This window comes from Puma concolor, chromosome B2, assembly GCF_028749965.1.
Source record: "Puma concolor isolate L17-30 chromosome B2, mPumCon1.1.hap2, whole genome shotgun sequence".
Lineage (NCBI taxonomy): Eukaryota > Metazoa > Chordata > Mammalia > Carnivora > Felidae > Puma > Puma concolor.
Genome location: NC_141671.1, coordinates 19106806 through 19120706, shown reverse-complemented (window position 1 = coordinate 19120706; position 13901 = coordinate 19106806). Strand labels below are relative to the sequence as shown.

General features: G+C 38.0%; 1 protein-coding gene across 2 annotated transcripts in view; it reads right to left on the bottom strand.

Annotated features, from left to right (window-relative positions):
* Positions 1–843: 843 nt before the first annotated feature.
* LOC112853414 (orofacial cleft 1 candidate gene 1 protein) overlaps positions 844–13901 on the bottom strand; it is a 200033-nt gene continuing 186975 nt past the window's right edge. For both annotated transcript variants that reach the window (XM_086706313.1, XM_086706314.1), the window contains one exon: positions 844–1084. In XM_086706313.1, the coding sequence (XP_086562439.1) occupies positions 1061–1084 (24 nt within the window). In that variant the 3' untranslated portion in view covers positions 844–1060. The remainder of the gene's footprint in view (positions 1085–13901) is intronic.

Below are 13901 nucleotides of genomic sequence, written 5' to 3'. Positions count from 1 at the left end.
TCTTTTTTAATAGAGCATAGGCTTGGGTTTCTTTTTCAAATTCTATGTGAATAATTGTAAATGGACAAAGATAGGGACTTGCCTAAGACTATTTTATAACAATATATTTAGCCAAAAGTGTGTAGCCATATTTTATATGATTTATGTAAATATTCCAAGAGTCAGTTTATGTTTAAAATGAAACAGAAGCATCTGTTGAAAAATACCATAACCCTGTGGCAGCTGCTATTAAACCATTAACAGGATCAGGTTTCATTTAAACCAGATTTACCATTTTCTACAACAGCCCATGGGAAAGCTAAAAACATTAGACACAAATTACTGACAAAAGAGATTCTTAATCAAGCCATACTTTTCATTTGGCTAGTTGGCTGTGAGTAACCTTTGTGATAAGAGAATCAAAGCTAACTGAGAAGGAGGAGGAGGAGAAATGAAGTCAGAAACCTGTTTTGAATCATCATTTAAAAATAAAGCTGAACCGATACCATTATAATAATTTCTTCTACTCTTATCGGTGCCTTTAAAAATGCCTCTCTACTACTAACCTGATCTTACTCAGCTATACATCCAAAATAGATAAAGTAAGAATTTGACCAGTACTGACCTAATTCTATCATTAAGTTTCTGTGGTCTTGGGCTAGTCACTTTTTTTTTAAATCAAGGTTTCCATTCACTCAAGTTTCCTCCTCAATAAAAGACAAGGGTATAAGCATCTTCCTCAGTAAATTGATACAACCATTGGGTTGGACAATAAATACAAAAAAAAAAGGTCATAAAAACATGAAATGCACATAGCTAGTATTATTATTATTTTAAGCCTTTATTTCAATTATCTCTAAGACGAATCAGATTACAGTGTATTTAATAAAGAAGAAAAGAACCTATCGAGGTTAAAATTCATCTGTAACCTTGTAAAACACCAGTATCATTCTGCGTGAGGAACGACAGTTCAAGGCCGCTAAACAAAACCTAATAACGCCAGGCAGCATGTGTCCATGAGAAGCCAGTCCTCATGCACGAAAGGAAATTCCACAGCAGCCTATTTTACAAGATAGAAGAGTCACATGAAGCTACCTTGACAGCCCTAAAAAAAATAAATATATGAACAAAAATCTAGTCACTGATATTGATTGAAAAGGAGGAAAAGAGCTATAAGTTATCAAATAAAGGAATTTATCTGACAACAGTTGTCTTATCTTATTTATTCTTGTAGTCTCTTTCCCTCGCCCTGTATCACAGGAGAGATCTGTTGCTCTGTAATGTGTAGCTTGGGACTCATTCTTTTCCTCTTCAGCAAGAAAGGATCACTGAGTTTCATTGTATCTCTCAGAGAATCCTCTCCACCAACCTGGATATTTCCACAGCTATCTTATGGTGTGATAGTTCCATGAGTATTTTACAATAGCTTCGTAAGTGAGTACTATAAAATGAGGGAAATAAATGCATGGGTCTCTGCCATCCACCAATGCCATCTCATCAGTCCCGGTGGTTGGGGGTCATAATGTCCTTGGAATAATACCTTTATTTTCTGAGTACCAAGAAGGGCCTACTTTTGGAAGGAAAACACACTACAGACCTAGAGTTCACTGTATAGCATAAAGGTGATGCATTTCACCTTCCATGTGGTAGAAGGTACATGTGAAAGGAGAGTAGAGAACAAGCAAAATCCAAGAAGAAAACAAGAATTTGGAAGGCTGAAGCCTACATGGAAAATTGGAAGAGAAAGTAAAATTCTTGGACACCAGATACCTGGAGATTGAAGCAACTCAGAGAGGATTAGGGTAAGCCTTACAAAATGATGAAAATGCATATCGATAAAGTATTCTTCAATTTTCTGGACTTTCTGCAATTTTGAAAAGGATTGTTATTTTTACGATCAGAAAAAAAATTAACAAAGTAATTTCGCCAACAGAAGACCTTCAAAGTGCTGCTTCTGCTTTATGAGGAAGGTGGTCAGAAATGACCATAATTCTCACTATAACACAGAAAAGACACTGGCTAAATTACAAAATTGTGCATATTATTGAACCCACTGGGGAACTAGGGCACAAAGAAATTTAGGGAAAACTAAATCTCAGAGAGGGGTAAGCCCTTCATATATGACCTTGGACTAGAGGTGGCTTTTAATCTTAGGAAATAGATGAAGAAGCAGACTTGTCACTGGGTAGGAGGCTTCGCAAGTAAATAGAGAATCTAGCTGAATGCTTAGCCATCTTGGCCTAATGTGGAATACCGAACACATAGGAGCCCCAGACACAGAACGAGTCCTCATCATCTACCAATTCTCAACCTTAGCACTTGTATCCAGTGCTCGGCCGCATGTGAGTAATTGGGCCCAGGGTGAGAGCCAAAGGGAGATCTCCAGTGGCCCAGACATCTTCAGGCAGGGCGAGGGAGCAGGGCAGAAGCCTACAGTTACACGGTGCTTGGATACCAAACCCGACTAGAAGGAGGGATTTTTTTACACCTCAAAACTTTTGAAAACCAAGGATGAATTAACACTAACCAAAGCTACAACTTAACCCCAACTTAGCTTAATTCTAACCAGAGACATCATCCCCTCACTACAGCTGCCTGACAGAGACAGCTTTTTAGTGGGGGATAAATATCTTCTACTTCAGTCTTCACAGTTCATTTATACACCATGTTTGGCACAAGATGCAGCCACAGAAACAGGAACATGTGACGTCTAGATAAAAGATAACAGCCAATGGAGACCGACCCACAGCTGACCTGGCTGGTAAAATTAACAGACAAAGACATTAAACAATCATAATTGAGATAAAGAAATAAAGGAAAAGATAGATGTAAACCATGAGGAGGAAGAAACTCCAAGAGGGAACTTTTTAAAAGCTCTCTAAAGAGGATGTGGAGAAACGGGAACCCTCTTGCACTGTTGGTGGGAATGCAAATTGGTGCAGCCGCTCTGGAAAGCAGTGTGGAGGTTCCTCAGAAAATTAAAAATAGACCTACCCTATGACCCAGCAATAGCACTGCTAGGAATTTATCTAAGGGACACAGGAGTACTGATACATAGGGGCACTTGTACCCCAATGTTCATAGCAGCACTCTCAACAATAGCCAAATTATGGAAAGAGCCTAAATGTCCATCAACTGATGAATGGATAAAGAAATTGTGGTTTATATACACTATGGAATACTACGTGGCAATGAGAAAAAATGAAATATGGCCGTTTGTAGCAACGTGGATGGAACTGGAGAGTGTAATGCTAAGTGAAATAAGCCATACAGAGAAAGACAGATATCATATGGTTTCACTCTTATGTGGATCCTGAGAAACTTAACAGGAACCCATGGGGGAGGGGAAGGAAAAAAAAAAAAAAAAAGAGGTTAGAGTGGGAGAGAGCCAAAGCATAAGAGACTGTTGAGAACTGAGAGCAAACTGAGGGTTGATGGGGGGTGGGAGGGAGGAGAGGGTGGGTGATGGGTATTGAGGAGGGCACCTTTTGGGATGAGCACTGGGTGTTGTATGGAAACCAATTTGACAATAAATTTCATATATAAATAAAAAAAAACAAAAACAAAAAAACTGAGAACAAACTGAGGGTTGATGGGGGGTGGGAGGGAGGGGAGGGTGGGTGATGGGTATTGAGGAGGGCACCTTTTGGGATGAGCACTGGGTGTTGTTTGGAAACCGATTTGACAATAAATTTCATATATTGAAAAAAAAATAAAAGCTCTCTAAAATAATAATTAATAATAATAATAATTACTTTTTTAATAATAATTTTCTTGAAAAACAATAAAGTACTTTGAAATGAAAAGTTTATTGAGTGGACCTCACAGTAGAAATGGACATAGCAGGAAAAGATGGATGAATTCTAAGAGAGATCAAAAAAATATCCCAACTGAAGCACAAAGAAAAAGAGAATGAAAAAAGAAAAAAAGAAATTACCAGATCAGGGCATGTAAGACCTGTGGGAAAATAATGAACACACGGAATTGGAGTCCTGAAAGAAAAAGAGAAAGACAATGGTGCAGAGAACAATTTTGAAGAGACGGTGGCTGAGGATTTTCGAAAATTGATGAAAGACATCAACCCACAAAACCAAAAAGCTCAGAAAACCCCAAGAAGACAAAATAAAAGAAGGAAATAATACCTAGCTTATCAGAGTCAAGCTGATTAAAACCAGAGATAAAAGCCTTAAAAATGTAGGGCCATCTATGATATGTAACAGAAAAGTTTATTATTGGTAGTCAAAGGGCCAAGTATGGTCAAGTATCCTTATTCCCTCATTGTGAACTCCTGGATGTCATATAAAAATATTTATATCATATGGAAAATTCTACTTTCATTTTGTTGTTGTTGTTCTGTAGTCTGGTCATGTAAAGTTACTTTGGTCTCTGGCACTAAACAAAAAATTTGCAGAAACTTCTGTTAAGAATAAGCTCCACTTTTTGCTTCTTGGGTAAGCTGGTTCTTACCTAATTGACATCTTTTTATCAACTTATATTTATCGTATAACTTGTAGTTCCTTAGCATCATATTAAAGGCCCTAATGCACCCTCACCACAATCTAACTTTCTAGCATTATTTCACAATAAACATATATTATTTTAATTAAATATAATAAAATAATAATATAATTAAAATATCAAATATATACAAATAAAGTATAGTCAAAATTATTTTCTCAGATGTCTGCCCGTCACACACACACACAAACACACACACACACAGTCTGTTATCTTCTCACAACACCCTTTTGTCAGGCAATCCTTCTTCCTCTCCCAAGTTTTGCTCATTATAACCAAAGTATCTTGAACAATACCTTTGAGGTAACAATTTCTAATCTACAGGTTCTCAAGCAGAAGTACAGGCAGAGATGGCCCGGACATGGGCTAGGAGCCTTACACATTTTCATAACAATTACTAAGATGTTCTCAGAATTTTAAAGTCCCTAAATGTAAAGGAAATAATAACAATAATAAGAAAAGAGGGACAAATACACAGTGACTTCAGAAAAGGGCATTTTTAGAAATTTTGTTGAGGAATACAGGTAATCTAATAAAGGCACAGGTGGCAGATACAACACAAAAATTGAGAAACTGTGTTATATTGGACCCTTTGCTCCGTTAGAAATCTGTTGTATAACATGCAAGACAGTTGCTCATTCTCCATCTGAACCCTACACTGGCTGATGGGAAGGTTTGCCAATTCATGAGGTAAATTAATGCCTGCGGGAACAGTTCTAACTGTTAGGAAGCTCCTATCACTCCTAAGAAGCCATATTGTCATTAATGCTGTTTGTCAAATATTTCTAATATTTTCTGTTCATCAAATATTTCTAAACATATGGTAGGGTTGCGCTTCCTAGCTCCTTTGTGGGTGGGTGGGCCCTTGAACTAGTTCTGTCCAATGATCTGTGAGTGAACATAACAAGTATCACTTCTAGGCCAGAGCGTTTATTGTTGGTTCTAGACCCTCCAGAGTTCTCTTGTTCTGTCCTTTGTCACAGTGACAAATGATGTTCCAGACAGCGATCTTTCAATCAGTCTTTGACTCAGAATGAGAATGGCTAAAACAGAACCCCCAGCTTTCCTAAAGTGGACATGGAGTTTAGGTGAAAAATAAGTTCTATTGTATTAAGCTACTGAGATGTTTTGAGGGTTTTTTGTTTGTTTCTGTAGAATAACCAAGCTGAGGTACACTGATTCATTGGCCTGCTTTGTATTGACTCAAGTTCAGTCTTCGCTGTTCTATCAAGATGATTATTATGACCAAAGAGCTTCGAGCCACCAGTCTCAGTCACCAGAGATAAAGTCAGGGATGTAGTGGTTTTTGTCAGGTTCATGACCAAGTCAGTAGCTGAGAACATGCAGATAGTCATATAATGTGTACCTCCGTAGAGAAGCAGAATACTCAATAATGCTTATGTTGTTCAAGGTAGGTCGACAATGGGGCTATCTGCACATTTCTTTGCTTCCAATTCTTCTAAATGCACCTTAAATGGTTCATTTAGGTGCATTGACTTTAACTTGACCTTAAACATGGATTACTTCAGTCCTCATTGTTCAAACCCATTCCGTTTAAGTGCTTTCCAACTTTAAAAGAGAAGCTATATATCTTAGTGGTTAAAATCATGGGCTTTGGCCTCAAACAAACATGAGATCAAATACCAACTGATCACTTACATGGGTAACCTACCATCTCAGGATCTTGATTTTGCCATTTATTAAATGCTGGCCGTGGTAGCATTTAGTAGTGGAAGAGGAGGGAGGACAGTGGTGATAAAGGGAAGGCGGCAGCTACACAGACTGGGAAGTGAACTAAACAGCGTCTTCTAGGACTAACATTCAAAGAATAAGGGGAGTCCAGGAGGTAAAGAAATACACTTAATTTGCAGTAGAAATAGCAACATGTTCTTTCTGAGGCAGACAACTCTGGACAGATGATCGGGAACTGATGCCACAGCCCAAGGTAACCTAGGTGATCCAGTGAAAGTTTTATAGTACCATTGTTTTCCTTTCCAATCCCTCAGCCAAGATAAATAAATAGGCACATTAGTTCTAATCCCCAGTCTTTCTGCTGTGGGATAAAATAAAGTAATGACTCTTGGAAACTTTTCTTGGACTAGGGATCAAGGACGGAGGGTGGTAACAGCTACAATAGTTTCCAAGAGAAAATCTTCCTTCCCACGCCACTGGAAAACCACGCGCTCTCAGGTACAACTGTAGTATTTCTAGTTCCCTGTTTTAGAAAATTGATTTCCTTTGGTTTTCCTTAATCCTAAAAGGCAGTATGTCAATAGTTGACATTTATCGGAAGTTGATGAAATGCAAGGAACCCTTTCAACCGCTTTACCCTTGCCAACTCCATCACCACAATAATTCTAAGAAGAGGATTTCATTATTAGCTCCATTTTGTGAAGGACACAAATGAGACAAAGAGATTGAGTTCAAGGTCACACAGACAATAGATGTCGACGGTAGGGCTAGTGTCTGACTCTTGGCAATCTACAGCAGGGCCATTCAGGATATGCTTCCTGATGTAGGAGGTGCTACAGCAAAAAGCCTGCCTTGGATTCACGGAGAAAAGGCTCAAGGGGATTCTTCTCTGTCCTATTTACTTCTCTTCGTGATTCCTACAAACTGAGGAGCTAGGGCTCTTTCTCCACGTGTTTCGGCCTGTTCTCTCTTAAATGGTTCACTTTGAGGTCAGGCATTGAAAGTACACACGGGACTGACCGAGAAAAAACATTTTTTTATTTCAATAAAACCCCATTGTCCAGGATCCTTAATTAAAGAATGAGTTCTTTCTGAAGGGCTAGATTCACCAGATAACTTACAAAATAGTAATTCTGAACAAAAATCTTCCTGAAATGGGGTCACAACTCTATGATCTCTCAAAACCTCCAGTCCTGGGTCTAATTTTTTGACTTCTCAACAACAAACTGTAATCATCTGAGAAACATCAGCAATCATACAATGACATCCTCAAGGCTCTAGACTAGCAGTCCCCCAAATTTAATTTGTTTAAGAATTACCCAAGGGTGCTGATGAAAAATGCAGATTTCCAGGCCTTGTTCTCATCTTGAATCAATAAGGTTGGGGTGAGTCTCAGGAATGTGAATTTTAACAAGCATGCCAAGGTAAGGTGATTCAGGTGGTCCTTCAGACCACACTTTGAGTATCACCATCTAATATGGACACAAAGATAAGACAGATTTGTGTGTCCTTGATCGCGTGACTTACACAGCGTAGGGCAACCACCTTTCTCTTGAAAATCAAACTGATTCAGACCTGAATAATTACAGGCTAAAAAATATGACCTTTCCTCCATTTCCCATCACACGTGACTGAAACCAAAAAGAAATATATGGCATGCCATCTCATTATATCGAAATTCCATTACCTGACCTCAACCTCAATGTGTCATAACTCATCTCTACATGCTACTCAAATGTTCAACTAAGAATATTTCACTCCAGGGAGATGGCAAAATCTAATTGAATATTTTAATTTAGGAAATTCAGTTCTGGGATTTCCACACCCCCCCCTTTTTTTGACGTGAAAACAAAAAGTTGAATTTTCTTTTCAGTTTCTCCTTGTTAGGCAAAAGATAAATTTCCCCCTCATTGTCCCTGAGAGTTGAACACATTGGGGAAAAATTGGGCACAGCCCATTACTTTTACAAACCCCAGTGGCTGAGCCTCAATGCACAAAAAGATGGCATTTTTGAACATCTGCAGCATGATTAGATCAAAGACCAACAAATTAACCACAAATGGTTTTACAAAGGAGCAGACAAATGCATCATTTGGAAAGGAGAAAACTTTTGGCAATAATTGCTTATCAACATTTTTCCTTTGGGCAACCACTTTGTACCAAAGACATCTAGTAATAATAGTCAGACCTATGCCACATTTTCTATGTTACAAAGTTCTTAAAGGCATATTATCACATCTGATCACGTCAATCCTTTTATATAATTGATATTAGCCCATTTCACAGGTGATGGGGAAAAAAAGATTTAGGAAAGTAATGATTGGCTCATGTTTTCTCAGGTACTAAATTGTTGATTTGACTATATCAAAAATGATAATCCAACTTCACTATTTCTTTCCATTCATTCATTCATTCATTCACTCACACACATTTTATTAAATGTTCATACTGCACTTAAACACCATTTTTGGCACTGAGAATAAAAATAATTGAATAAAGACAAAGAAGCTTCTAGTTCTCATTAATGTATAATCTGATGCAGGAAGGGATAATCAATAACACATCAGACCATTTTAATAGCAATAAATGCTCTAATTCACCATTACTGATATTGAAATAACAAAGATAAAATTGTGATGCACTAGAAAATGAGCAGAGAAGGAATAAATCTGTTAAGAAAATCTAGTCTAAGACAGTGACACTTAACCTGAAACCAGCCATGTCACAGTTGAAGGAGGAACCCTAGTAGGTAGGAAGCCACCACTAATTCGGTGGCCCTACGACAAGAATGAGCTGGTTGTGTTCAGAGAATGGAAAATGAGGCTGGAGTGAAACCCACAAGGAATTTGGATTTTATTCTAAATGTAATGGAGAGCCACTGGGAGATCTTTTTTTTTTTAACATTTATTTATTATTTTTGAGACAGAGATCATGACCTGAGCCAAAGTCGGACGCTTAAACGACTGAGCCACCCAGGCGCCCCCGGGAGATCTTAAGCAAAAGCTTGACATGATCTGATTTGCAGTTTACTAAATAGACCCTTACTGGCCCTTGAATTCCAATGATGATTTTGTTTGACCAGAAATCATTTCCCTGCTCCCACCATGAGCTTTCAGAGACCCATCAGTTGAAAAGTCACTGACTACTGCTTGGTAGGAAAAGATCACTGGCCCTTTTCTTCACACTTAACAGGACATGCGACCTTGGAGAAATTCCTTAACTTTTCTCAGCCCTTTGTGGCTCCACTCGGTGTTCATATGAGAATTAGGGCCTTAAAAGTAATTGTAAAGCATTTTGTGTAGATGTTGAAACATTAAAACATATCCCCTCTGAATGTGAGTGAGTTCAAATATAGAAGCAAGTTTCTCCTCTTTAGAGAATTCAGAATGATTTGATTGTTGAATGGCATGCAACGCGGAGAAGAACTACTATTTTGTAACTAGGGCATTCTTAACTCTGAATACAGCAAATGTGAACAGATGTAGAGAACAGACACAAAGGGCAAGGATGGATTTATGGCACGTCAGAATCATTTCCAATAAAATAAAGAATGTGAATCTGCATAAAACACCAAAAACAGTTTTAAAGTTAAAAACGTTTCAACTAAAAGGCAGGCAATAGCTGACTATTTAAAGTCTGCACTGAGACTCTGGACTTTTTAGATTTGCTCGTTTTAGAAATATTTGAGGGGCACCTGGGTGGCTCAGTCAGTTAAGTGTCCCACTTCGGCTCAGGTCATGATCTCACAGTCCGTGAGTTCGAGCCCCTCGTCGGGCTCTGTGCCGACAGCTCAGAGCCTGGAGCCTGCTTCGGATTCTGTGTCTCCCTCTCTCTCTGCCCCTCCCCTGCTCATGCTCTGTCTCTCTCTGTCTCAAAAATAAATAAAAACATTAAAAATTTTTTAAAAAAAGAAATATTTGAGACAGCCACATTTCCAGGTGCTAGATACAGCAGTGAACAAAATAGACCCAACTCCTACTCCCAAAAGGTTTCCATTCCAGTGTTATCAAATATTCTTAAGATCTTAGCATGTACTGTAACAGCCTCATTCCCAAATGTTAGTTTACTACATGATACAAGATCTGTCCTCCAAAAGTACAGGGAAGAGAGAGAGAGTTTTGGCATTAGAAATAGAAATAAGTCTGGTAAAAATAAAAAAGAAATATAATGGGCATTGATGAGTAATTTAGAGAGATAGAAAAACCAATATATCAGTTCTTGCTGCTTCCTTTAGGGTGGATTGTGAACCTCAGTGTTTACTCTGTGGGGTTATTCACACCTGGGTTTCAATCTCAGCTTCAAACGTATGGGCAAATCCTCGTGTCCAAAACCTCAGTTTCTCTTACCTGCAAAATGGGTTTAACAATAGATTGGGTGATGTGAAGTTTGCATTGATAGTGTATATTAAGCATACGGTGAAGAAACTGACACACTGTAGGTACTCAGTTATACTTACTCTTCCTCTCTGCGAGAGGATATGAGGCACAGTGATAAAGTGACCTTCTACGCTGATGGCCTTGAACCCCTCGCACCACTTAGTAGCAAGGCGCAGAGGCAAAAGAGCATCAAATAAATGTAACGAAAATTGAGTTGTCTTAAATAAATCAAGGATGGATTAACTAATACTTCTTGAAGTGAAGAGCCGCAGAAACCTAACTCAGAGGGAAACAGAGAACGTTCTACATGGCAGATTATTATCATAATGATAAAAATAATTAGAGCAACCAATTATTTCCTACATGTAACCCACTACACTAAGCGATTTGTGCACCATATTATTTAATGCTCACAAAACCCCTATGAATTAGGTATTAGATTCCCATTGTACACATGAGGGAACTGAGGCCAGCGAGATTAAGTGTTTTCCTAAAGTGCTGAGCACTAGTAAGTAGAAGAGCCAGACCTTGGACAAGAGCAGCCAACCACACCATATGGGAAAAACCATCTGCAAATTCCGTTCCCACAAGTCTGGGGGCTCTCTTGACCAACAGAAATGACCTGTCCAAGAATTGACGAGAAAAAAGCCTTCCTCCAACTGATATAATGGAAAACTTTCTAAAGCTGCATGCTGTACTCCAGGATTGTTCGTTACTAATGGTAATAATCAATAATCAATAAAAGCAATGATGCTCAGGCTCTAAGTGTCCTAAGACTGCCCCATCTTATGAGTTACTAAAATCATTTTATTTTTTTGGTATTAAATGTCACACAGAAAATAACCTCTTGCAAAATGTTGGGTTCATCATATTTTAAGAATTAATACTTTAGGTCATTTTAATCAGTTTCTGATATATGCAGTTTTCAGAAAGCACTTCAGGGAAGAACACTGTGTCCGTGACTAATAATGACAAGAATATGAACTATATTCTTCATATACATATTGGAATCAGAACGTTACTGAAGTACTTTACCATCTTAAGTATTTAGGAAGCTTTAAATAAAAAATAAATTTGCCTAGTTCACTGAAATTGAGCATCCTCTTTTCAGGCATAAAACATCAAACTTATTAATTTCATGGCTATATTTTAAAATGAGTGCCAGTATCGGTTAGCTGACTACATGATAAGTGTCTTAAAATTTCAAGAAGAGGCACTAAATTTTTCACAGTATTTGTGTTTCATTCTCAATGTAATAAAAATATGCCACCCTTTTAATAATGAATAATAGATTCTCAGTTTGATTTACATGCATGGATTAAATGTCATGTTTGAAAAGTTGCTATTTTATTCATATTGGATTTCCCTCCAGTAAAACAAAAATGGTGCCCATCTACTACTATAATAATGATACCTTGCCACACTGATGTATAAATATTAACTGGTTGATAGACTTCTTAAAATTCTATAGATACATGAAATAGTCTGATAGTACAGTGAATCTAAGTCAGGTTTTCTGTGGAATTTCTGAGGTAACTATTTGTGCCCTACAATTAGCCAAAACTTACCTACATATAATGTGGCTACGCCAAAGGAATAGGAGAGCCAGACCCTATTTCAATGATGCCGGATTTACACATAGAATTCTAAAAGGTTAAAATCTATCATTACTTCTTCTTTCCAACTGGGAAAAAAAAAAAAAAAAAAGGATAATTCACTGTCACCGGTTGTTCATGAGCTCCTGTATTCATTTTCTTGGGCTGTCATAGCAAAGTACCATAGGCTGAGTGACTTAAACAGCAGCAATTTATTTTCTGGCAGTTCTGGAGACTAGAAGCGCAAGGTCAAGGTGTTGACAGGGTTAATTTTAGTTAGTCTCCCTCACATGGTCTTCCAGGGTGTGTGTCTGCATCTTAAACTCCTCTTCCTATAAGGACAGCAGCCATATTGGATTAGGGCTCACACTAAAGACCTCGTTTTAACTTAATTACCACTTTAAAGACCCTTTCTCCAAATACAGCCACAATTCAGGAGATATAATTCAGTCCATAACGGCCCCCTCTCTATCCACTTTCATCTTCTACACCTACCTTTTTACGTGTAGATAGCATAACTAAAGGACTAGCCAAGATCCAAATGCCTTTTGGGGGATCCAAAGCTGAACTTAGAAATAAAATGATTTTTTCCCCTTAAGCACACAAGTTTCAGTGTGTAATAGCCACCTACGCAATTTACAGAGAACGTCCTGACTTTATTCCTCCAGCTCTTGATATACTTGGTCATATATACTTGGTCATATAAGGGGCTAAAGAAATAAGTTCTTCAGTTACAAAAATTAATGCAAACATTAGTGGCTTGAAACAATATTTTCCCATATCTGCCAATTCTGTGGATCAAGAAAAGAGGCATGATTCCGCAAAGTGACTCATCTGCTCCACACAGCATCAGCTGGGGCCCACTGGGTGGTATTTATCTGGTGGCTGACCTGAACCGGAGGGTCCAAGATGGCTTCTCTCACAAGGCAAGCACATTGGCAAAGACAAAGGGAAAGCTAGACCCAGTTCAGGGGCTCTCTCTCTCTCTCTCCTGTTGTTAACAAGGCCTCTCCTTCCTCTCTAGCAAGGTAGCCTCTTAGGAAATTTTTTACGTAGCACCTCAGGGCTCTACGAGCATGGTTTCCAGTAAGACAGGAAGTGAAGCTACCTGTCCTTTCAAGTCTTTTAAAACCAGAACTTACACCTAGAAAATGAGAGCATCTCTTCCATAATATTCTATCGATTAAGCAGTCACGGACTTCTCCCCCCACCTCTCAGACTGAAGGGGAGAAAACATGGAGCTCACTTTTCAGCGGGGGGAACAGCAAACAAGTTACAGCCACCTTTAATCTACCACAACAGGTTATTGGTAATTGAATGAACGACAATATGCAAAATATATTATGCAATACAAATAAAATTAATCTATTGGGCCATGTACATTGCAGTGACCTTTGACTAACCCAGCAACTTCCATCTGAATTAACAGCAAACATGAAAGATTTCCAGTAACTCAAGTAAGCTAATGTGAATTCAAGAATACTACTTGCCAGGTTTTCAAATTTTTTTAACTCTTTTATTATGTATATTTTCTCCTAAGTTTGAAGTGCTGATCTATTTATTTACCAAATCTATTTTTCATTTCTACAGTGAATGAATAATTTAAGCAACTTAGGTTACATGGCAATGATTAATAAAAGGAAGGTGAGTGTGTATGCATTTAATATGGCTTCAGAATAGACACACATGCTTTCTGAGAACTAGACTTTTACATATAGTTTTTAAATTCTATGATTTTCTT